Consider the following 24,213-nt stretch of genomic DNA (forward strand, 5'->3'; position numbering starts at 1 on the left):
ATGTTGACGGACGGACGGACTGACGGACAACACGCTCCCCTGAACTTCGTTCCAGGTGAGCTAGAAACCACAATGAACGCTCAAAACCAAAATAAAACCACCCTTTCAATAGAATTATACTATTGTGAACAGGGGCACTTGTATTTGCTCATCTGAAAGCCCCATCTACTTATTACGTACGCAAATCCTTCCCGACTTTCCTTTCTCTGAAAACACTTCGTTTCTCTCATAATATAACCCTTCTTAGATTCCAAATAATTTGTGTCGTCGTGCGTACGTAATAAATAGATGATTATGATCCAAATGTTTGAGTGAATTAAAAAAATAAAAAATAAAAAAGGAAGAAAATAAATTAAAAAATAATTAAAATGCAAATAAAAATTATGTCCAGATGAGCGTTTGGCTGTCTGTCAATGGCACAGCTACGCTCCTGGCAGTGATGCAACCAGCAGCCAACATACTAAACTAAATAAAAACACTATGAACATTCAAAACTAAAATAAAACTACCGTTTCAGTAGAGGAATTACACTATTGTGAATTGCTCGTGCAAAAGTTGTCGATATATTTGTCCCATGGCATTAGTGTGGACCACGACCCAAAAAGAGGATGTGTGCAATGATGACAAGACTCACGTGAACAGCAGTCCCAGAGAACGCTGATTCTTCCTTAACAGGTTAATTAGCAGGAAAGCTCTTAAGATCATCACTGACAAATCAGTTCCACCATGTAATACAGTGGTGGCCCAGGCAAACACATTGAGGATTCACCCTACCTGTGAAGCACCGGGATGACCGTTTATAGCTGGGTCGGGATTCGAAGTTCGAACCCAGGCTTGATAGCTCAGAGGTGAGTGTGAATACGAGCATTAGGCCCATTGAAGCAAAGGCAGTCTGACCCACAAAGTATCACCTTCGTAAACCTTAAGGGTGAATTTTCCAACCTATCTGTTATATCCAGGTGAGCGTCTGTCTTTGATGTAGTACATCCCACTCCATCCCTCCTCTCTACTCACATGGCAGAACAGCTGTCTCTTCTCGAGGCACGGTCTCTTAACTCAGTGCTTATCTCCAAAGCTCGTGTTCCCAATCCATCCTTCTCTGGCTACACTGCATCCTGGATACTGAACTTTTGACCTGAAAAGGTAGAGAAAGTTCCGATAGACGAGTCAGGTGGTATCGAAGCCCATGTTCTCAAGTCCTGCTCTGCTGTTCTTGCCTATCCTCCATCTTACCTCAGTTTCTTCAATCCCACTCTTCCTTCCGGAACTCAAGTCGGCAGTTCACCACCGCCGCAGATCATCCTCCATCCCTACACATATCTCTTCTTCACTCATTAACCCCTCCTCCGCAACCTCATCTATTTGCAGGTTGTCTTGTTTCTTTCTCTCCTATCCCTCTACATTCATCGCCTTGTTATGTCCGCATGCTGTTACTGCTCCTCTCTCAATGCATCGCCATCTCACCTCCATCAACTTGCTCGTCCTGTGGTAAAGTTAAATATTTTTGAAATTTTGACTTTAGGCATGGACAACCGGTTCGTGAATGACTTGGGTAAAAAAAACAAACCGCGAATGGCAAACGATGAACCAATAAATTCCACATTCCTGTGCCACCTTCAGTCAAACGCAGGTTCTCTATATTTTCATTCCAAACAGCATCATTCATCATTCCAATCACGAATTAATACAATGTATCAACATATCAAAATATGATGATAAATCACACTTATATCGAGACATCAAACCAGCGAACCGTTATCATCTGTTCACTTCCGGATTTGGGAGCAAGATCCGTGTCGATCGCATTTCAAAATCGTAATTGTATTGAGGAATTTCTGAAACCTCCTACCTTCCTTGCGACACCTGCTGGGAACCCAAAACATTCCACAGAAGGTTATTATATTTAGTTTTAGTAAAATATGCAACTGTAATGGTTACTAAACACGTCCCCCTGTCATGTGACCAGATCCTCAGCTGTGATTGGTATACGCTTGTGGGGGCAGACAAACGCTGTTCTGGACGGCATTGCCCTACAGGTAAAAAGTTTTTTTTTATTTTTTTTTTACACACGACGCGTAAATAAAAAGAGCCAAAAAGAGCGTGCCTCAATGCGGTAGTTTGAAATGTTTACACCGATACAGGCATACCTCTTCTGCACTTCTCAAAGTTATTACGCCGTGCACACGAAGCGAAAAGCGGGGTTAACCAATATTGCTTCATGTCTGTCTGTCTGTCTGTCTGTCTGTAAACGTCAGTTTATGATCGAGGAACAGCTTATTTAAACTGAATGTTATTTTTCGAACATGAATCAGAAAACAAGCCTGCTGTTTAACGGAACTTTGTCTCAGAATTCGTCCCGATCGCACATGCGGAGAGAGGAGTGAGATGATATTTTTACTCTGTCTGCCTACCTGGCAATGAAGCAAAATTGAAAATCATTCCATACAGGAAATGTAGTTTTTAAGGATGTCATATAGGAGACAAACAACAGGCACAACAGGACACAAACAATATCGCTAAACTTCCAGAATTTTTTTTAATGATCTTTAATAACATTATTTTATTAAAATCGAACTATATTCTTGAACACTGTGTGGGGTAACGTGTTCTATGAATTCTCTAGTTATATTATGTTCACCTCAGATAAATTGGTTCATCACAATGCAATATCCACTTCCTGCACCACTTTCAATGTTACCCCGAGGCTATCACAAAGTGATGTTAAATAAGTGAGTAATTTGGTGTCTGAATCCTACAAGTAGTTGTTGAGCACTAAATAATTATATCAAAGTAACAAGTAGTTCAAATTCAAACACTGTCCAACAACATCCTTCGCCAACATCCAATTATAATTATTTGACACATTAATATTGCTCATATCTCTGTGTATGGCCACAAGAATTGTCATATAATATAAATAAATCCCAATCTTCTTCCTTATAAACTCCTCAACTTCAAGTCTTCTTTATTCTCTCCCTTCCCTCACTCCGCCTCCTCCTCCCCAATCCATCATGCCTTCATGAAAACATGGTGACATCGTCCTTTTCATTGAACAGCTAGAGTTTAGCAGTTTCTTTCCGTAGAAAGTCACCGACAAGTCCAGCAACGGCCTGTGGATCGTTGAGATGTACGTGGTGATTGCCTTGGACAAATTGCACTTGCACCTGTTAAAAAAAGATAATAACAAGTACAGATACATTCAAAGTACACTGCCCCCATGCCAAATAAATAAATAACATCTTCCAGCGTGGCAAAGCCGGGGTGCCTTAGGCGCCCGGCGATACCACCGTGCAGCACATAGAAGTAGTACAATAATTGATTGAATAAATGCGTAATTAAAATCAATAAACAATAATCGTAAAATAATTTCTTATACAATTGGCTAATAGCATACCTCAACCACCAGTGTTTCATCCGAAGCTGTAACTTTTTGAAAATTAATTAAATAAGGCATTAATCGAAAAAATAATTAATTGATAAATCTAAAATATCCTTCATAGCCACATCACTTGGTCACTATCGTGTCCAAATATTAGCTTCCTAGCTCAAAAGGTGGCCGAGATATTGCCCAGATGAGAAAGAAAATAAAGTGATTAATAATTAAAATAAATAAATAACAATGGTAAAATAATTAAATTATTAATCAATTGGCTAATAGCATACCTACCACCACCGTTTCATCCGAATTTGTAACTTTAAAAAAATAATTAATTAAGCCATTAATCGAATAAGTAAATAATTAATAGATTGATTGATCAATCAACAAATCAAAAATACCCTTTACACCCAAATCACTTGGTCATTGTCATGTCCAAATATCAGCTTCCTAGCTCAAAAGGTGCCTGAGATAATACCCAGATGAGAAAGGAAATAAATAAGTACTTAAATAATCGATAATAATTAAGTAATTGATCAATTAACTGATTAATCAAAAAAAAAATACTGTTTTTGCCAAAGCACTTGCTTTTTGTTCAAAAATTTGCACTTTTGCACTTTTTGCACTTTTTGATCAAAACTACACTGCTTCCGAGCTCAAAGGATGGCTGAGAAATCGCCCGGACAAACAAGAAAACAACCGGAGTGAAAATTCAGTCCTCCCATTCAGCGCGCGTCATCGCCGGACCCCCTTCGGTGCCCGGTGATGACGTCATGCAGCATCTGGGGATGCAATAGGAAGGAGCGGTGTACAACAAGACAGTGATTATTTCAGCTCAGACAAATTTGAAGTGGCAAGTTACACATATGAGAAAAGGGCCATGATAGCTGTGTTTAAGCAACTACATGAAAGTTAAAAACATTGTTCAAATTGATCCAAAAATGTAACGTTACGTTAACTTAAGGGGGCATTCATTATACCATTGAAGGCAAAAAAATATATATTCTTACAAATATACAAATGCATCAATTAAAATGTTTGTTTCCTAGTATTGTATATACTAGGACGTGCCCGTACGTGGCGTACCCGTAACCGTACCGTACCCGGAACCGTACCCGTACCGTACCCGTACCCGTGACGTGCCCGTAATGAATATGTACAAAATATAAATATGTATGTACTACAATCGATCGTACCTTACAACAATCAACACAGATTGCAACGTCAAATAAATGAATACGCTCTCAAATGTGCCGTCCGAGGCAGCGTCTGCTCGCCACGTTCAGCGTCACTATGACTATCCGTAAGTCCGGAAGTGACGTCCTCATTTGACTGTCCGGAAGGTCGCATATCGCAGTTACGATGAATCGCAAATTAGTTTTAATTAGTTTTAAAACATAGTTTAACGCCAACATAGTTTGCCAACGTGAAATAAATGAATACGCTCTCAAATGTGCCGTCCGAGGCAGAGTCTGTTCGCCACGTTCGGCACACGTGATAGCTCACTGCTCTCTGATTGGTTGAATCGTTTTTTGGACATAGCTCGGTAACTACTTGTCCGATTAATATGAAACCTTGAAAAGGCACATCCTCAGGTCCCCAGCAATATACCTGGCAAGTTTCAAGTATATCGGACCCGTGGTCGTCGAGAAACAGCGGTCACAGACAAACACACAGACATACTCACTCACACACACACACACACACACACACACACACACACACACACACACACACACACACACACACACACACACACACACACACACACACACACACACACAGAGATTACTGGAATTATAGATAGATGTACCAAGTTTGAACGTAAATGGACTTGTCATAGAGAAGATATAAGCTGTAAAGTGGTAATTCATCATTTGTATGCATCTGGTTACCATGGTAACCATGCATAATATAATGCTATGTAATGTATACCAATGTAATGTTCATATATCAAGCAACATGTACATATATAGTTTTGCATATTTTCAATCAAGACATTTTATCAAAAAGTGCATTACTGTGATTCAGTGTTGTTTTTACTGTGTTCAGTGTAATGCTCCCCATTACACTGAACACAGTAAAAACAACACTGAATCACAGTAATGCACTTTTTGATAAAATGTCTTGATTGAAAATATGCAAAACTATATATGTACATGTTGCTTGATATATGAACATTACATTGGTATACATTACATAGCATTATATTATGCATGGTTACCATGGTAACCAGATGCATACAAATGATGAATTACCACTTTACAGCTTATATCTTCTCTATGACAAGTCCATTTACGTTCAAACTTGGTACATATATACAATACTAGGAAACAAACATTTTAATTGATGCATTTGTATATTTGTAAAAATATATTTTTTTTTGCCTTCAATGGTATAATGCCCCCTTAAAGTAACTGTAACGTAACGTAAATGCAACTTAACGTTAGGTGAGGGAGATTGGGATTGGGATGAATTATTAAAATTCACCCCGCTAATTCACCCCAGATACACTTTTTCGAAATTCCAACTTCTTTCCTGGAAGTCCCTGCAATGTCCATATGTTTCATACCTCTCCCACCTCCCCCCAAGCCCTCTCCCTTCCACAGTTCTCTCGATGTCCCTGCTCTCAAATGTTGTGTTTGTGTCCTTCCCCCTCTCTCCCCATCTTGTCTACCGCTCCCCTTATTTTGTTTTATGTGTCGGTTTGACTTTTTGTGTGATTAATGTTAGCTCTTTCACGAGCCTCGATCTTGTATACAAAAAAAAAAAAAAAAAAAGGAAGAAAGGAAAAAAGCACAACCAACATGAATCACACCAAGTACTACACCACCTATAAAAGAAAGAAAGAACCACCTGTAGAGGCCATTTTTCCCCGCAGAGCAGGGGTTGGCCTTTTTTCGGGCACCATGGTCCCCTTTTTGAAGCAATGTTTTATGGCCGGATGCCCTTCCTGCCGCCAACCCTGTTGGTCGCCTCTTGAGACACACAGGGAATTACCAGCAAGCTGGTACTCAATTTGCCGACCTCGGAAGGATGACAGGCTGAGTCAACCCCCCTGGCGTTAATTCAGCGATCGACCGGGATTCGAACGCAGGATCCTAGGATCCCAAGCCGGCACCCTAACAGCTCAGCCAACACCACCTATGATGCAACAAATTCAATAGAGCAGAGCTTCTTCTTCTTTCATATGCAGCACAAAGCTGTGGGGTAGCATCATTGGCTGAGGGCACAGATATGCCACGGATGCAATGCACTCTGTAGGTTAGGGCAATTACTGAAACTTGGTCAGCTTGCCTACTTTTTGCAAACGACACCGTGGGGTTTTTAATGGCCACCAACTAATGTGGGCAGATGGTACACCCAGTTTAACGTCCATCCGAGGGACACACATTGATGAATCACCCTGCCTGTGAATCACGAGGATGACAGTTTATAGCTGGGACGAGATTCAAACCCATGCTAGACTGTTTGGAAGCGAGTGTGCTCCCTCTAGGACAGCCTGCCAATCAGGCAATGTTTAATTCCTGGTCGATAGACCTCAGGAGCGAGGAAGTCCATTGGTCACTGTTGAAAAAAACTAATTTAGGTATGCTCTATTCTGTGTGTTTCAAGATTGGCCCTTCGCTGGGATTTATTACCGTTTATTGGGTAAATAAAAAAAGTTTCAAACCCAAATTTTGGAATTGCTGGTTGGCTGTTTTTTCCTTCCTTTGCTGAACTTTTTTTATTTACCCAATAAACGGTAATAAATCCCAGCGAATGGCCAATAAACTCGACATGGTACTAAAAACCAGTGTCTCATCAACATGGCAAAAGCTCTACCACTGAGCTATCGGGTCAACAAGATGGAATCAAAGGTTTCTCACATTAGCACAGCAAGTGACAATTGCCGACCTCCTCCATGCCTGCCCAGGCAGACCCCAAGCGGGAAGTGAATGAGTGGAACAGATGAGTGTACGTGTACATGAGGGTGAGCGAGAGTGAGAAAGAGTACATGAAAGATGGGCTTTTCAGAGAAGGAGAGTCCCTCGATGTACGTGTGTGTATGTATAGAAAGTACCTATAGAAAGTCTACACCCCCTTTCAAACTTTTCACTTTTTGTTGCCTTATATGCCTGGAGTGAAATTCCATTAAATCTCTTTTTTTTTTCCACCTTTTATTTACACATTGTAACCCACAACTTCCAAGTGAAAAACAAATTGTACAAATATCAGTGCCACAATGTGGCAGTGGGGTGACCAAAATTTTTTGGATCCTTCTTTATAAGCATTACGTAAAAAATTTGGGGGGGGGGTTTTAACATCCAAAGACCGAGTTTTCATTCAAGCAAACCCTTGGTAGAAGTTCCCTTAGTTTGCATGCAAGGTTTGGGGCCGCTAGGTTTCATGGTTTTGGAGTTTATATGGAGGAGACAAATACACGCACTGCCTTTTGGGATTATATATATCTATATATAATCGGGAGATTAAATCAGACGCGGACGTAGCTTCAGGACGTCGATCTTTAATTGTCGACAAGCTTTCGACCAACAAAGGTCTTCTTCCTAGTCGTCCCCAAGTTCTTCCGTTGACCTAAGTGTATAAATGCATTTATATAAGGGAGGCTGTGATTCTCATACTGGGGTTAGTTTTTTATTTTATTTAACTTAATAATCGATTTTAACTTAATTCTTACTTCCATGGGAACTGATCGGGGACGCGTTTTTTGAATGAAACGTTTTTAGCAGTTGGGACAGGTGTTGCTGTGAGAGTCAATTCTGAAGTTGGAATTTTGAAGATCGGTTCGGATTAAGAGTTTGTGGAGCTTATCGCATTGTGCTTTTTAACCGTGTGCGGAAATTAAATAAAGGGGTGGGGGTTGTAGGACCAGTTGCATCTGAAAATGCAGAGCCCGTCCACATCCGTTTGTATTCAGACATATTCTTCTTCTTCTTCCATATGCTCAAAATAACGAAAATAGTAAAAAAAAAAATTGATGATTTTATGCAGCTTAAGCTTCTAGCTTTTTATTGGTGGACAAATTAATTGACCCAATAGGCAATTTATTAAAAGTTCAGGTCAATCGCATGAAAATTGATAATTTTACGTGATGCTGACCTTTGACCTTTTGACAAAATTATTAATTTACCTTTTCCATATTCCATATTCTCATAATAAGGCTTTGCTGAAAATTTGATGACAAAACTCAAATGGTGAAAAGGTTACAGCCCTGACGCGGACACTGCAGATGGACACACACACACACACACACACACACACACACACACACACACACACACACACACACACACACACACACACACACACACACACACACACACACACACACACACACACACAAACGAACACACACAGGGACACACAAACACAGGGACACACAAACACAGGGAGACACAAACACACAGGGAGACACAAACACACAGGGAGACACAAACACACAGGGAGACACAAACACACAGGGAGACACAAACACACAGGGAGACACACACACACAGGGAGACACACACACACAGGGAGACACACACACACAGGGAGACACACACACACAGGGAGACACACACACACAGGGAGACACACACACACACACAGGGAGACACACACACACAGGGAGACACACACACACACACACACACACACACACACACACACACACACACACACAGACACACACGGAGACCCACACACACAGGGAGACACACACACAAACACACACGGAGACACACACACACACACACACACACACACACACACACACACACACACACACGGAGACACACACACACACACACACACACACACACACCTTGGGAGACACACACACACACACCCTGGGACACACACACACACACACACACACACACACACACACACACACGGAGACACACACACACGGAGACACACACACACACAAGGGGACACACACACACACACAAGGGGACACACACACACACGCACACACACACACACAGGGGGACACATACACACACACACAGGGGGGGACACACACACACACGGGGGGGGGGACACACACACACGGGGGGGGGGGGGGGACACACACATACACGGGGGGACACACACACACACACACACACACACACAGTGGGACACACACACACACAAAGGGGGACACACACACACACAAAGGGGGACACACACACACACAGGGGGACACACACACACACAGGGGGACACACACACACAGGGGGACACACACACACACAGGGGGACACACACACACACACACACACACACACAGGGACACACACACACACACGGAGATACACACACACACACACAGGGAGACACACACACACACACACACACACACACACAGGGAAACACACACACACAGGGATACACACACACACACAGGGATACACACACACACACACAGGGATACACACACACACACAGGGATACACACACACACACACAGGGAGACACACACACACACAGGGAGACACACACACACACAGGGAGACACACACACACACAGGGAGACACACACACACACACACAGGGAGACACACACACACACAGGGAGACACACACACACACAGGGAGACACACACACACAGGGACACACACACACACACAGGGAGACACACACACACAGGGAGACACACACACACACACAGGGAGACACACACACACACACAGGGAGACACACACACACACCCTGGGAGACACACACACACAGGGAGACACACACACACACAGGGAGACACACACACACAGGGAGACACACACACACAGGGAGACACACACACACACACACAGGGAGACACACACACACACACACCCTGGGAGACACACACACACACAGGGAGACACACACACACAGGGAGACACACACACAGGGAGACACACACACAGGGAGACACACACACAGGGAGACACACACACACACACACACACACAGGGGGACACACACACACACACACACACACACACACACACACACACACACAGGGGGACACACACACACACACACACACACACACACACAGGGAAACACACACACACAGGGAGACACACACACACAGGGAGACACACACACACCATTCAGACTTATGGGAAGTTACGAGGGGCGGCAATTTGACATCTCGTCACGAGCGTCATTTTTCCTCGATACGCCACTGCTCCAGTGTACTTGCGATCTGTTTTTAAAATTCCCTCTAGATCTGGGGTTCTTAACCTGGGGTGTCCATACCCCTTGGGGGTATGTGGACCAAAATCTGGGGGTATGGGACTCGTAATAAATAATAATAATAAATTGTAATAAATTCAATGAAGTATCAACGCCATGAGTTAACATGGGATTTGGTTGGGTCTATTTGCACGGACGGAGCTCCTGCCATGATTGGCAAGAAATCTGGGTTCGTCGCTCTGGTCAAGGAGAAAGCTCCACATGTGTTGACCACACACTGTGTTCTACATCGCGAAGCCTTGGCGTCCAAAACGTTGTCAAAGAAACTGAAAGAAGTGATGGTAATAGTCGTGCAGACAGTCAACTTTATTCGTGGATGGGCATTAAATCATCGGCTATTTCAAAAATTCTGTGATGAGATTGGGGCGGAACATTGTGTTTTACTGCACCACACAGAGGTACGTTGGCTATCTCGTGATTGTGTTTTCGCACGTGTAGTGGAACTTCGGGAAGAAATTCTCGAATTCCTCAGGCATCAACAATCCCCTCTTGCGAACAGTTTTGAAGATGAGCATTATATTGTTAGCCTGGGATATTTGGCCGATATTTTCGGTCACCTCAATGACTTGAACATGTCGATGCAGGGAAGGGATGTGGACATTATTCAAGCCAGGGGAAAGTTAGTGGCATTCACGAAGAAATTACCTATTCTGAGTCGCCGTGTTGAAAGCGGAAACATGGCGAACTTTCCAATCCTTGGCGATATCCTTCTTGATGGAGAAGATGAAAAGGCATTGCCTGGGGAAATTCTTCAAGAAGTCAAGGACCATTTGAAAGTCCTAAGTAACAATTTTGAGGGTTACTTCTCAGATATTGATGATCTTAGCACGGAATCCGTTTGGATCCAGAACCCTTTCTTGTTTGATATTTCTACGATGAGTGACAACGATTTAGTGAAGGATGATTTGATCGAGTTCTATGAAGATCAAAGAAAGAAAGCTGATTTCGGAAAGGCTGGGCTAAATTTTAAGCAGTTTTGGTGTGAGCAGATAGCAGCTTACCCTAGCTTGGCGAAGAGGGCAATGAATGTGTTGGTTCCCTTCACAACTACGTATCTCTGTGAAACAGGTTTCTCCGCATTATTGAACCTGAAATCAAAGTGGAGAAATCGACTTGATGTGTCCGATGATATGCGAGTGGCGTTGTCACGAACTGTGCCCCGATTCCATATTCTGATTGCACGAAAACAGCAGCAACAATCTCACTAGATTAGTAAAACGGCTTGCATAAAACTTGCATGTTTTAGTTTAGTTCAGATTGTTTTGTTTCTTTGTTAACAAGCAAATAAATAAATAGTGATGAAATCCTAATGATTTTCTTTCCTGTTCTGTTCCTAATTATCCATATGTAAAACAAAGCTATTGAGATATTTTGAAGTCACACTGGAACCTAATGGGACTGGTAATAAGGCGCGGATCCCCGAACTTGGCCCATTTTCTGGGTAATGAGTTACCAATTTTCATCCAAAAAAATAGGCAATTAAAGTAAAAACACCCCTCAGAATGCACCACAGAGCACCTAGAAATCAAAAAATTCTAGACGGACATGCCCGCAGTCCCCCCTAGCTATGCGCAACTTTGGTGCGCCTTGGTCAGTCAACAGTTTGGCGAAGGGGGTATGGGGACATCGTGGGCAATTCGTTGGGAGTCTTGACAGGGAAAAAGGTTAAGAACCACTGATCTAGAGCCTCACAGAGAGCTTCACATTTTACTTACTATTTTTACAATGCAGCAGAAATTTTTTTGTAGGCTTCCCCAGATCTGTGCCTCGACACAATCCTGTCTCGGAGCTCTGCAGGCAGTTCCTTCGACCTCATGGCTTGGTTTCTGCTCTGATATGCATCGTCAGCTGTGAGACCTTATATAGACAGGTGTGTACCTTTCCAAATCATGTCCAATCAATTGAATTTACCACAGGTGGACTCCAATCAAGGTGTAGAAACATCTCAAAGATGATCAAGAAAAATGGGAGGCACCTGAGCTAAATTGCAAGTGTCATAGCAAAGGGTATGAATACTTATGTCAATGTGATATTTCAGTTTTTTCTTTTTAATAAATTTGCAAAACTTTCTAAAATCCTGTTTTCTCTTTGTCATTATGGGGTATTGAGTGCAGATTGATGAGGGAAAAAATGAATTTAAACGATTTCAGCAAAAGGCTGCAACATAACAAAATGTGAAAAAAGTGAAGGGGTCTGAATACTTTTTGAATGCACTGTATATATATATATATATATATTCATATTCTATTCTTTATTTCTCTTTCTTCATCTATCTGTCTCAGAGAAGTGAATTCTTGCAGAAAGTTTTCTGTAAGGTTCACTTGGCTGCGCCTTGATGGGTTTGAATGTTGTGGAGTAGCGGCTGAAACCCGAATCCCATCCAGGTTCCTCCTGATAACTCCATCTTTGCTCTTTACTTATTCAGGTTCCTTCTGACGACTCCAATGCAGTATTTGGTCTTCTGTTTGAACAAGATGGCAATTACCCTTTCACTGTTGTGGGGAGATAAACTTGTGCCCCATTGCGGCAATTTCCGGGTATTTTTTTATTAGAGCGCATGTCTCCCACTCAAGCACCATTGCCTGCATCACCATAAACAGCCAAAGGGCTGCAAAGGCAGTCTGGAAATCGAAATGTAAATTTGGCCACCAAGGATGCAAATAAAAACCACCTTTAGAGGCCATTTTTCCCCGCAAAGCGGGGGTTGGCCTTTTTCGGGAACCGTGGTTGTTGTTGTTTTTCGGTCCCCTTTTTTGAAGCAATGTTTTACGGCCGGATGCCCTTCCTGACGCCAACCCTTTTTGCCGCCTTTAACGACAACCAGGGAATTACCAGTGAACTGGTACTCAATTAGCCGACCTCGGAAGGATGACAGGCTGAATCAACCCCCCTGGCGTTAATTCAGCAATCGACCGGGATTCGAACCCAGGATCCTAGGTATCCTAAGCCGGCACCCTAGCCGCTAGCCCAACACCAGGGTTCAAGATGAATACCAGATGCAAATGAATACGTTTAAATGAGGTGAATCATCGCAGGCCTTATTGGTGGACGATCTTTGGCTATGATTGACATCACCAATAAAATTGATTGACCGACGATAAAATTGAATTAATTTGGATCAACATGTCAGTGTTCCCATCTGATCCCCTGGTTCCTTATGCAGGGAATCCAAAGTCAAATCCCATATGTCCAATGCATATTAGTGTCCATGTAATTAATGTACAAGTACATGGATGTCGACTAAAGTCTTTGTCCAACATGTAAGTTATATAAAAGCTCCCACATGAGCCTTAGATCACTGAAAAAAATAAACCGAGTTTTGTGTGGAATAAAAAGAGTGCAATGGAAATAAGTGAAGACATAAAAAGCAAAGATAAAACAGAAGGATGGAAGAAGAGGAGTTGCATCAATGTTACATACATTTTTCATGCACCTGTAGGCCACCAGCAGTTCCTTTAAAGGAAGTAAATACCATTCCTCCTGAAACGAACTGTCAGATGCCCTGAGAATCACAAGTCAAAATAAAACATCACGATCAAAAACCTTTTTTTTTTTTAAGATTGTATTAGCCAGCTCAAAAGGCCTCCTTTGAATCATTTGTTTAAATGTTTTAGAATGCACATCGACACGAATCCTAAATGATGTGTTGTTAATAAAGTACAAGGTCATTGGTTTTATTTGAGAACCCTAAATAATTCCCACACACAAAAAACGATATCTGTTAGGAACCTAATATTTTGCGTAAATGTAGCCTAATCCACATATTAAAGTAGCGGCAGTTCTCTGTCCGTCTGTCTGTCAAGCTACCTCATTACGTCTATGATGTCATTGCGGCAGACAACGGCTGACTCCAATGACCGACATTTTCATTTATATGCCGTACAGGCTGAACATGTCGGCAAAGCGGTCAAACCTGTCGTAGAAGCAGTTGAACCTGTCATATTGTCATACCCTTCCTCTCGTCCATGGTACACGGAATCTTGTGGTGAGACAGTTGCCCTGAAACAACTTGCCTTCGCCTCCTGGAAGGCAAATCCAACGGAAGGCAATCTCATTTCCTTTCACAAAGCCCGGAACAAGTGTGTGTCTACCCTCAGGAGAGCCAGGAAACAATATCTCTCTACTCTCAAGGGTGAACTCTCAAACCTGTCTCCCTCTTCCAAATCCTGGTGGCGTCTGGTCAAATCAGTTTCTGGTGTTTGTTCCCCCTCCATCCCCTCCCTTAACTCAAACGGCTACACAGCTGACTCCGCACGTGAAACAGCTGAATGCCCCAACTCTGTGTTTGCCTCAAAATCTTGTGTCCCAAACCCGTCTCTCTCTGTACCCACCGTACCCAGTCGTACCCAGCTGCTCCTGGACTCTGTGTCCTTCTCTCCTAACAAGGTGGAGAAGTTTCTGTCATCCTCGACTCTGATTTTGCAACTGGACCTGACGGCATCAGCCCACGGGTCCTAAAATCCTGCTCTGCCGCTCTTTCACACCCTCTCTCAATTCTGTTCATGGTCATCTGCCATCTGCTTGGAAATCAGCAAACATTACCGCTTTACACAAGAAAGTTGCAAAAATAGATCCTTGCATCTACAGACCAATCAGCCTGCGCCCAATTATTATCAGCAAAGTCATGGAATCAATCATCGCCTCTGACATCAAATCCTTCCTCTTCTCCAATGGCTTTATCTCTGACCAGGTCACTCTACTGTGGACATGCTGCTTCTGCTGTCTCAACAATGGATGGAGGTCCTCAAGGTCAAACAGGAAATTAGAGCTATCTCCCTTGACATAACACGTGCCTTCGATATGGTCTGGCACCCCACTCTGCTCACCAAACTCTCTGCCTATGGCATCCATGGAAATCTCCAAGCATGGCTTGCGGACATCCTCTATGGTCGTAGTCAATGTGTGGCCCTGAATGGATTTCTCTCATCTCCCCTTCCTGTTAAGGCTGGAGTTCCCCCAAGGCAGTGTTCTGGGCCCGGTGCTTTTTCTGGTCTTCATCAATGATCTCTCTGACTCTCTGGAAAATCCTCTCTATCTATTTGCTGATGACTCCACTCTCTGCCTCTCCATACCTCATCCCTCAGATCGGCAGTCTGCAGCCTCCTCACTCTCTGCAGACCTGGACAAAATCACAGACTGGTCAAATAAGTGGAACATGTCTTTCAATCTTGACAAATCCCCACACTCTCACAATGTCTCTTAGAAAAGACAATCTGGACAACCCTCCCATCCACTTTCTGAAAAATCCTCTCCAAGAGGTTCTGTCACTCAAGCTCTTGGGTCTCACAATCTGCCATGATCTTTCCTGGGAAAACCACATTTCCAAGCTGGCCTCCAATGCCAGTCGCCACCTGGGCATCCTCCGTCGTGCGAAGTCCTTTCTGGGCACTTCTGAGCTCCTCACCACATACAAAGCTTTCATCTGCAGCTCAATGGAATACTGCTCTCTCCTCAGGGCCGGTGCTCCTGCCTCACACCTAGCTCGGCTTCACGCTGTTGAAACCAAAGCTTTCAGAATCATTGGAATCTCCCGCGATGAAGCTGATTCTGAGGGCCTTTCACTCACTCACCGCAGGCATGTTGGTGGTCTTTCTGTCTTCTACCGATTCCTCTCTGGCCTAGCCCCCCCAAGCCCTGCCTGTGCCCTGTCTGTGCTCTGTCCCCCAAATACTCCAACAGGTCACACAAGATCTGCCAGCAACCCTCTTCTGGTGAAACTGCCAAAATAAAGACTCTCTGCTCACCTTCACTGTTTCATTCCTCTTTTCTCCCACCTCTGTAACAAACTCCCACACTCTCTTCAATCCCTCTCCTCCCTCCAGGTCTTTAAAACAGCTGTTCACCACCATTTCTTATCTTCCCCCATCCAAAACCTGGATCTTTTCTACCCCCGTTATTCACCCCAGATCCACTTTTCTGAAATACAGACTTCTTTCCTGGAAATCCTAGCTGTGTCCATGTGTTTTTTTTTAACCTCTCCCACCCCACCCCCCTTCCCACGCCTCCTCCCCCCTTCCCACACCTCCTCCCCCCAAGCCCTTTCCCTCCCACAGATCTCCCGATGTCCCTGCTCTCAAATGTTGTACTTGTGTGTTTTCCCCTCTGTCCCCATCTTGTGTCCCACTCCCTTTATTATTATGTCTTATGTGTCCATTTGTTTTTTGTCATTAATGTTGGTTCTTAAACGAGCCTCGATCTTGTATACAAATATATATATATATATATATATATATACATATATTTATTTGTGTTTTTACCCACGGACAGCTGTACGTTGAAGCGAGTAGAGTAGGAGATCCACTCGATCTGTGCATCTTTGCCAATCAGAGTGAATTCCAGATAAGGAGGGGCACTGCACATGCTGCAGGCCGACTAACCCGCAACGTTGTTTATAGTGAGATCATATAAACTCAGGAGCAGATCGAGAGTGAAACTTGGAGGGGTAATAGCTCCCAAGAAAATGTTGCTTTAAAATATTTTTAATGGACTAAAAAAAACCTTAAATGGACTAAAATACATTAAATGCACCTTTTATAGTTCACCAATATATACATTACAACAAATGTAGGCTATATGTAACAAGCGTTACGCCTAGGTTCCCCCGTCGGTGAAGTGATGTGAGTTGATAAAGTGGAAGACGCAAGGCGGCCATCTTGGATTTTGATGTGGCGACCCAATTTTCAATAGCGTTCTCCCTTATGCGTAGATACACCCACACACCAGATTATAAGTTAGTAGTTCGTTTATTTTCCAAGATATTCCGCTCACAAGGTTCAGACATACATGGCGGCGGCCATCTTGGATTTTGACGTGGCGACCCAATTTTCAATAGCGTTCTTCCTTATGCCTACATACACCCACACACCAGATTAGAAGTTAGTACTTCGCTTATTTTTCAAGATATTCCGCTCACAAGGTTCAGACATACATGGCGTCAGACATACATGGCGGCGGCCATCTTGGATTTTGACGTGGGTTGCACCCACACACCAAATTAGAATTCGGTCCTTCGCTTACGCACGCACGTCCGCATGCACGCACGTCCGCATGCATGCACACACGCACGGACACACACACGGACAAAGGGGAAACCATAGTCCCCCTTTCGCTCCGCGGTGGGGGGCCAAAAATAGAATTACAAGGGGCCTCAATCCATCCCCCTTCCCTCTCCATCGATCTGAAATAAAACATTATTTTTTCTGATTGTCACTATTGTTCACCATCACAAAGCATAAACGATGCCAATGGAAACAAGAGGCGATTCACCTCAAATGCAAATTAGCAACATTTGTTTTAGTGAGCTGTATAAAACATGTTTGTTTCCTGATTGTGGCTTTCATTCACCATCATTGACACTTTCATTTTGCAATTTATTGTCCCCCGTCGCACCGCGGAGCGAAAGGGGGACTATGGTTTTCCCCTCCGTCCGTCTGAACGTCCGTCCATGCGTGCGTGCGGGCAGGCGTGCGTAAGCAAAGGACCGCATTCGAATTTGGTGTGTGGGTGCAACCCACGTCAAAATCCAAGATGGCCGCCGCCATGTATGTCTGATGCCAAGTATGTCTGAACCTTGTGAGCGGAATATCTTGAAAAATAAGTGAAGTACCAACTTCTAATCTGGTGTGTGGGTGTATCTAAGCATAAGGAAGAACCCCATTGAAAATTGGCTCGCCACGTCAAAATCCAAGATGGCTGCCGCCATGTATGTCTGAACCTTGTGAGCGGAATATCTTGAAAAATAAGCGAAGTACCAACTTCTAATCTGGTGTGTGGGTGTATCTAGGCATAAGGAAGAACGCTATTGAAAATTGGGTCGCCACGTCAAAATCCAAATGGCCACCACCATATTTATGTCTGAACCTTGTGAGCGGAATATCTTGAAAAATAAGCGAAGTACCAACTTCTAATCTGGTGTGTGGGTGTATCTACGCATGAGGAAGAACGCTATTGAAAATTGGGTCGCCACGTCAAAACCCAAGATGGGCGCCGCCATGTATGTCTGAACCTTGTGAGCAGAACATCTTGAAAAATAAGCGAAGTACCCAACTTCTAATCTGGTGTGTGGGTGTATCTCGGCATAAAGAAGAACGCTATTGAAAATTGGGTCGTCACGTCAAAATCCAAGATGGCCGCCACCATATATATGTCTGAACCTTGTGAGCGAAATATCTTGAAAAATAAACGAACTACTAACTTCTAATCTGGTGTGTGGGTGTATCTACGCATCAGGGAGAATGCTATTGAAAATTGGGTCGCCACGTCAAAATCCAACATGGCCGCCTTGCGTCTTCCACTTTGTCAACTCGCATCACTTCACCGACGGGGGACCTAGGCGTAACGCTTGTCATTTATGTTTATTTTCCCTTCAACGTCTGATCTCTGGGAACATAAAACAATTTCATAACATTATTTTTGGCAATAAGTGTGCGGATGACTAAAATTAACACACTGGGTTGTTAACAGTAAACATAAACTTCCGGGAGCATGCGAGGCAGCTCTTTGTTGCCTATACACTACCCAAATAAAGGGAGGGGGTCCCACGGGTCCCTGCTCGTGTTACAGAAAGACGTGACCCAATCCACACAATTGATTATCTTAAAGGAAGTGCTAAAAGTTTACGGTAGTGACGGCATTTCCCCCAAGCTTAGTGGCTGTGTTTAGTGTTTGTCTCATCAGTATGTCCATGTGTGTGTGTGTGTGTGTGTGTGTGTGTGTGTGTGTGTGTGTGTGTGTGTGTGTGTGTGTGTGTGAGCGAGCTATATTACAAGCCTTAGTTCATGTATAAAAATAATAATACATGTATAAACAAACAAAACAAAAAAAAAAAAAAACTTACAGCACAATGAGAATACTGGAACAGAGCTTTTTCTGCAACTTCAAGCAATGAGTTAGATCCATTCCTTCAGAAAAACGCTGTGAAATCACAAACACACAAAACTGATGGCACATCATGAAATGAATGGCATATAACAAGCATACATTTTATGATGGGCAAAAAACTGCGGCTCAAGGGTGCCAACAGATACCCACGTTCCAAATATGCCCATCATGCACGATACGTTACAAATTCCAAACATCTACTCTAACTCAAGAATTATTCAATTTTTTTGTACTAATGGTGGGCAGGACACACTTTCACTCCTTTAATACCCATTATAAAGGAAGGTGAATTCTCTACTATTAGGTGTACAAGAAAGTAATGTCATTTTAAAGCCGTGTACACCTAATATTTTATCTATACTACAAGAGAGCCGTTTGTCTGTGTGTGTATCAGAATTATAATCTCATCACCTTTCCCCAAATCCACCATCATTATAATCGCATCACCTTTCCCCCAACCCATCATTACAATCTCATCACCTTTCCCCCATACCACCATAATTATAATCTCATCACCTTTCCCTCAAACCACCATCATTGCAATCTCATCACCTTTCCCCCATACCACCATAATTATAATCTCATCACCTTTCCCCCAACCCATCATTACAATCTCATCACCATTCCCCCATACCACCATAATTATAATCTCATCACCTTTCCCCCAACCCATCATTACAATCTCATCACCTTTCCCCCATACCACCATAATTATAATGTCATCACCTTTCCCCCAACCCATCATTACAATCTCATCACCTTTCCCCCAAACCACCATAATTACAATCTCATCACCTTTCCCCCAACCCATCATAACAATCTCATCACCTTTCCCCCCAACACCACCATAATTACAATCTCATCACCTTTCCCCCAACCCATCATAACAATCTCATCACCTTTCCCCCATACCACCATAATTACAATCTCATCACCTTTCCCCCATACCACCATAATTACAATCTCATCACCTTTCCCCCATACCACCATAATTACAATCTCATCACCTTTCCCCCATACCACCATAATTACAATCTCATCACCTTTCCCCCATACCACCATAATTACAATCTCATCACCTTTCCCCCAAACCACCATAATTACAATGTCATCACCTTTTCCCAAATCCACTATAATTACAATCTCATCACCTTTTCCCAAATCCACCATAATTACAATCGCATCACCTTTCCCCCCATACCACCATAATTACAATCTCATCACCTTTCCCCCAAACCACCATAATTACAATCTCATCACCTTTCCCCCATACCACCATAATTACAATCTCATCACTGTCGTGGAAATCAAGCTCAGACACGACTTGACCTCTGGGTAGGTTTAATATCATTTTAGATCGGTAATACATCCTGTGAAAATACATACATACATACAGGTATCAAATCAGAGCATTCATGAGCAGCAAAGATAGTTTCCATTTAACCATGGTTAGCGCAGAGCGGCATTTGGGGAGGGGCGTACATACCATTCAACTACTGGATAATGTCACAGTGAGTCCCGCTGAAGTGACCGCACGCCCCGGTTGTCCCGCTCTTATAGACGGCCCCTTCCGTAGCGAGCACCCTGGGTTCACCTTGGATTCCGAGCAAACATAATTTCACTACATTCTCCCCGCCGTTAAAACTATACTGCCGCTCGGCAGGTTGCCCAAGCATCAGCAATAAACGAATGGTCACGTCAATCCATGTCGATGGCAGGGTTACTGCAACCTGTAAGCCGGGATAGCATCAATCCCCAGAAATAGCAGGATTGAGGAGGATATCCCAGTCAAGAAGATATCGAACCGAGCAAGCAGTGGTCATCCCAGGGAGAAGACGATGAGCCCGTGGGTAGCAGGAGTCTTCCCGTGGGGTAGTCGGCATAGCAGCTAGATGGATAAGGTATACCTTAGCGTTACGCAACACATGGCATAAGGTGCGCCTTGACGAAGAGCGACTGTCCATTCGTCGCAAGGCAACATGTCAGGAAGGTGTGTCAATGTGGAAGATGTGTAAACGTGGAAGATGTATAAAGCAGTAGCCCCCTTAACAGTAAGTAAGAGTACTTGACAGGAGGGCGCTACAGTGGGTCATTACAGTAAGCACTACAGTAAGTCTGTACCTGCCCTGGCTCCCAAAAGTCCATACGCATTACAAAACGCAAACTCACACGCAAATCTACCGTTGGCAGCGATCGCACGAGACACGAGCAGCCTCTGAAGGCTGTCTGGACGACCGGCATGGCTAAAACGACCGAAGCCAGCGAAGCGTGCAGAACCCCCGGGATGCATATGGCAATCCTGTCCAGCGGCACAGCGCGCGCGGAGGATCGGATAAGATCGGCAGACCGAGAGAGCCTCGGCTGGACAAACCATGTTTGTCCCAGCGTTGTCCCGGGTGGATGGTCTAGATGTCGAGATGATTGTCATGTCAGATGTCCCGGATGGATTGGCCATCCCCGGATGTCCAACCGATCCATCCATTCAACGCCATCATTGCATGGCACGGATCCAGCACGGATCCAGCCGGACCGCGGATGGATCGACCATCCACGGACGCAGTGGCACAGAGACCCAAAGACAGCCATCTCCCCAGATGGACCGTCCATCCACGGATGGCCGACCAAACCATCCATGCAACACCTTCACGGAATGGCTCGGATCGACCATCCATGGACTCAAAGTCACGCACAAAGACACAAAGACACAAAAGCATCCATGGACGCCATCCACAAGGGCGAGGTGGGAGTCGGTAGACCGGACGGCACCCGGGCGAGCAACAATACCCACCCGGGCCCCCACAAAGGGGCGAGGTGGCCCAATCACAGGGAGGGGCCATGTCGAGAAAAGGTCGCAGACGCAGACGCTCCATGGGTCACGGTGTACCCCAGAAGATCTAACCATTGTGCGTAGGGAGTATTCGCACGTAACCTCGAGCACATGAGTGATACCAGCGCGACCCCAAGGAAGCGCTGCAGATTAGGAATCATGGTCATATGGACATATCCACAAACCGTAAGATTATCGAGGTAGCCGAAACATCTGGTAAGGCACCCGTAAGGCACCCGACCCCACCCCCCGAGGAAGCAGCAGCGCGCGGCATACCGAAGACAGACGACCTTCACAGTCTGGGTCAGGCTGAGGGAAAGGAATCAGACGAGGCGTCACGCAGTCTCGAAATGTACGAGCCAAGAGCTCTGGCCGATAAACAGCGAGCCCAGCGTCAAGGGCGAGCAGGCAGTACGGTGCCCCCGTTACATGCGCGCGCAGGTGGCAAGGGAGACTGGCGCGACGCTCAATGTATGTCACCATTTCACGAGGTCACCGTGTACTCCCTAAATGGCGCTGGCGCGCGACCCTGAGGTAGCGCCGCGTTACGTTGTCTACGTCGTTTACGTAAAGGACAAATGGTACGTAGTTTACCAAGGTACAGGGTAATGTAAACGAATCCCCGATGAGATCGCGGGATGCACGCAAGTACGTTAATGTAAGACGCTAATGTAAGCACGCAAGTACGACGCTGTAAAGCAAACGCGTGATATAGTCGATGACGTCATCAAATCCGAAATCTAAAGTCACGCGGCCATTGGGCAGCAGCATGCGAGCGAGCTCGAGATCGGTATACAGATACGAACCTGCCGACGGGTTTCATTGTCAATGATACGAACCCGGCCGACGGGCGAAAGTAATGTCTAGGGCGCACCGCGTACGAGGGAAACCGAAAGGCGAGCTCGGCCTGTTGCTCCAGTGCGGGTGAGCCCGCCGAGTCGAGGGGCGAGCACGCCGAGTCGAGATGGCGTGCATGCTGGGCAGCGATAGACTGCACGACTAAGGAGCGAAAACATATAACGCCCTGATCTCATTGGAGGTGCATTGAGCATGAAGGATGCAGTGGGGCCTGTCGGTCCGTCAAGCCTGCTCTACATCATCACCACATTAACTCAATCCAACAGCTTATCAAATTAAATTAATAGGGTGAAACGCGGGACGCGGGGTGTGTGAAAAAGAATGATAGCATTCGGTCCACATACAATGCACAGCATGTTTACACGGTCGCAGGTGTTAAACGAAAACGCCGTTTGAGAGCGGGAACACCAAATCGAGTAAACAAAGGACGAAGATGAACGAAGAAGAACGAACGAAGAACTACACATGGTAGTTCTTCCATCATAACAGAAGCATAACAGATGCATAAGCATCATAAGCAGAACCCGAGTGCCGTGAAAGGCTATGAAGGTCCCGCTCGACGCCCTTAGAAATTCATCCGTGCTGCGACGAGTCGTCGCATGGTGCCAAGCGAGCCTCCATTGAGGCGAATCCGGGCAGCGGAGTCGCCGGCCTCGGGGGAGCAGCTGCTATCGCAGGTGGGATTGCGACGGCCGCGATAAGAATCGCCGGCCTCACCGAGTGCTCGTCGCATGGCGCCAAGCGAGCCTCCAAGGAGGCGATTCCGGGCAGCGGAGTTCGCCGGCCTCGGGGAGTAGCTGCTACATGCAGGTGGGATTGCGACAGCCGCGATCAGAATCGCCGGCCTCACAGAGTGCCCGCGAGAGGAACCGCATGCAAAGGGGTCCATCCAGTGAAGAGGCGGCGCGCGCAACTGGCGCGTCGTGCATTCGTAGTGATTCCTTCCAGCGACGGTGCGGTGCCACGCGAAGGGTGCCACGTGTAGGAGGTGATCGGAATCAGGATGGGATCGCGGGCCTCCCAGAGTAGTAGCACGCGATGGGAGCAGTGCACGTCGAT

At 44.9% G+C, this 24,213-nt stretch overlaps 1 protein-coding gene across 1 annotated transcript in view; it reads right to left on the reverse strand.

Annotated features, from left to right (window-relative positions):
• Window positions 1–2,517: 2,517 nt before the first annotated feature.
• Window positions 2,518–24,213, reverse strand: part of SERHL2 (serine hydrolase like 2) — a 68,814-nt gene continuing 47,118 nt past the window's right edge. Inside the window, exons 10-12 of the mRNA XM_068127279.2 lie at window positions 19,426–19,502; window positions 14,010–14,091; window positions 2,518–3,164 (exon numbers count right to left, since the gene is read on the reverse strand). Coding sequence (XP_067983380.2) covers window positions 3,057–3,164; window positions 14,010–14,091; window positions 19,426–19,502 — 267 coding nt within the window. The 3' untranslated portion in view covers window positions 2,518–3,056. The remainder of the gene's footprint in view (window positions 3,165–14,009; window positions 14,092–19,425; window positions 19,503–24,213) is intronic.

Source organism: Myxine glutinosa, chromosome 10 (genome assembly GCF_964187855.1).
Source record: "Myxine glutinosa chromosome 10, kmMyxGlut1.1, whole genome shotgun sequence".
NCBI classification, from domain to species: domain Eukaryota; kingdom Metazoa; phylum Chordata; class Myxini; order Myxiniformes; family Myxinidae; genus Myxine; species Myxine glutinosa.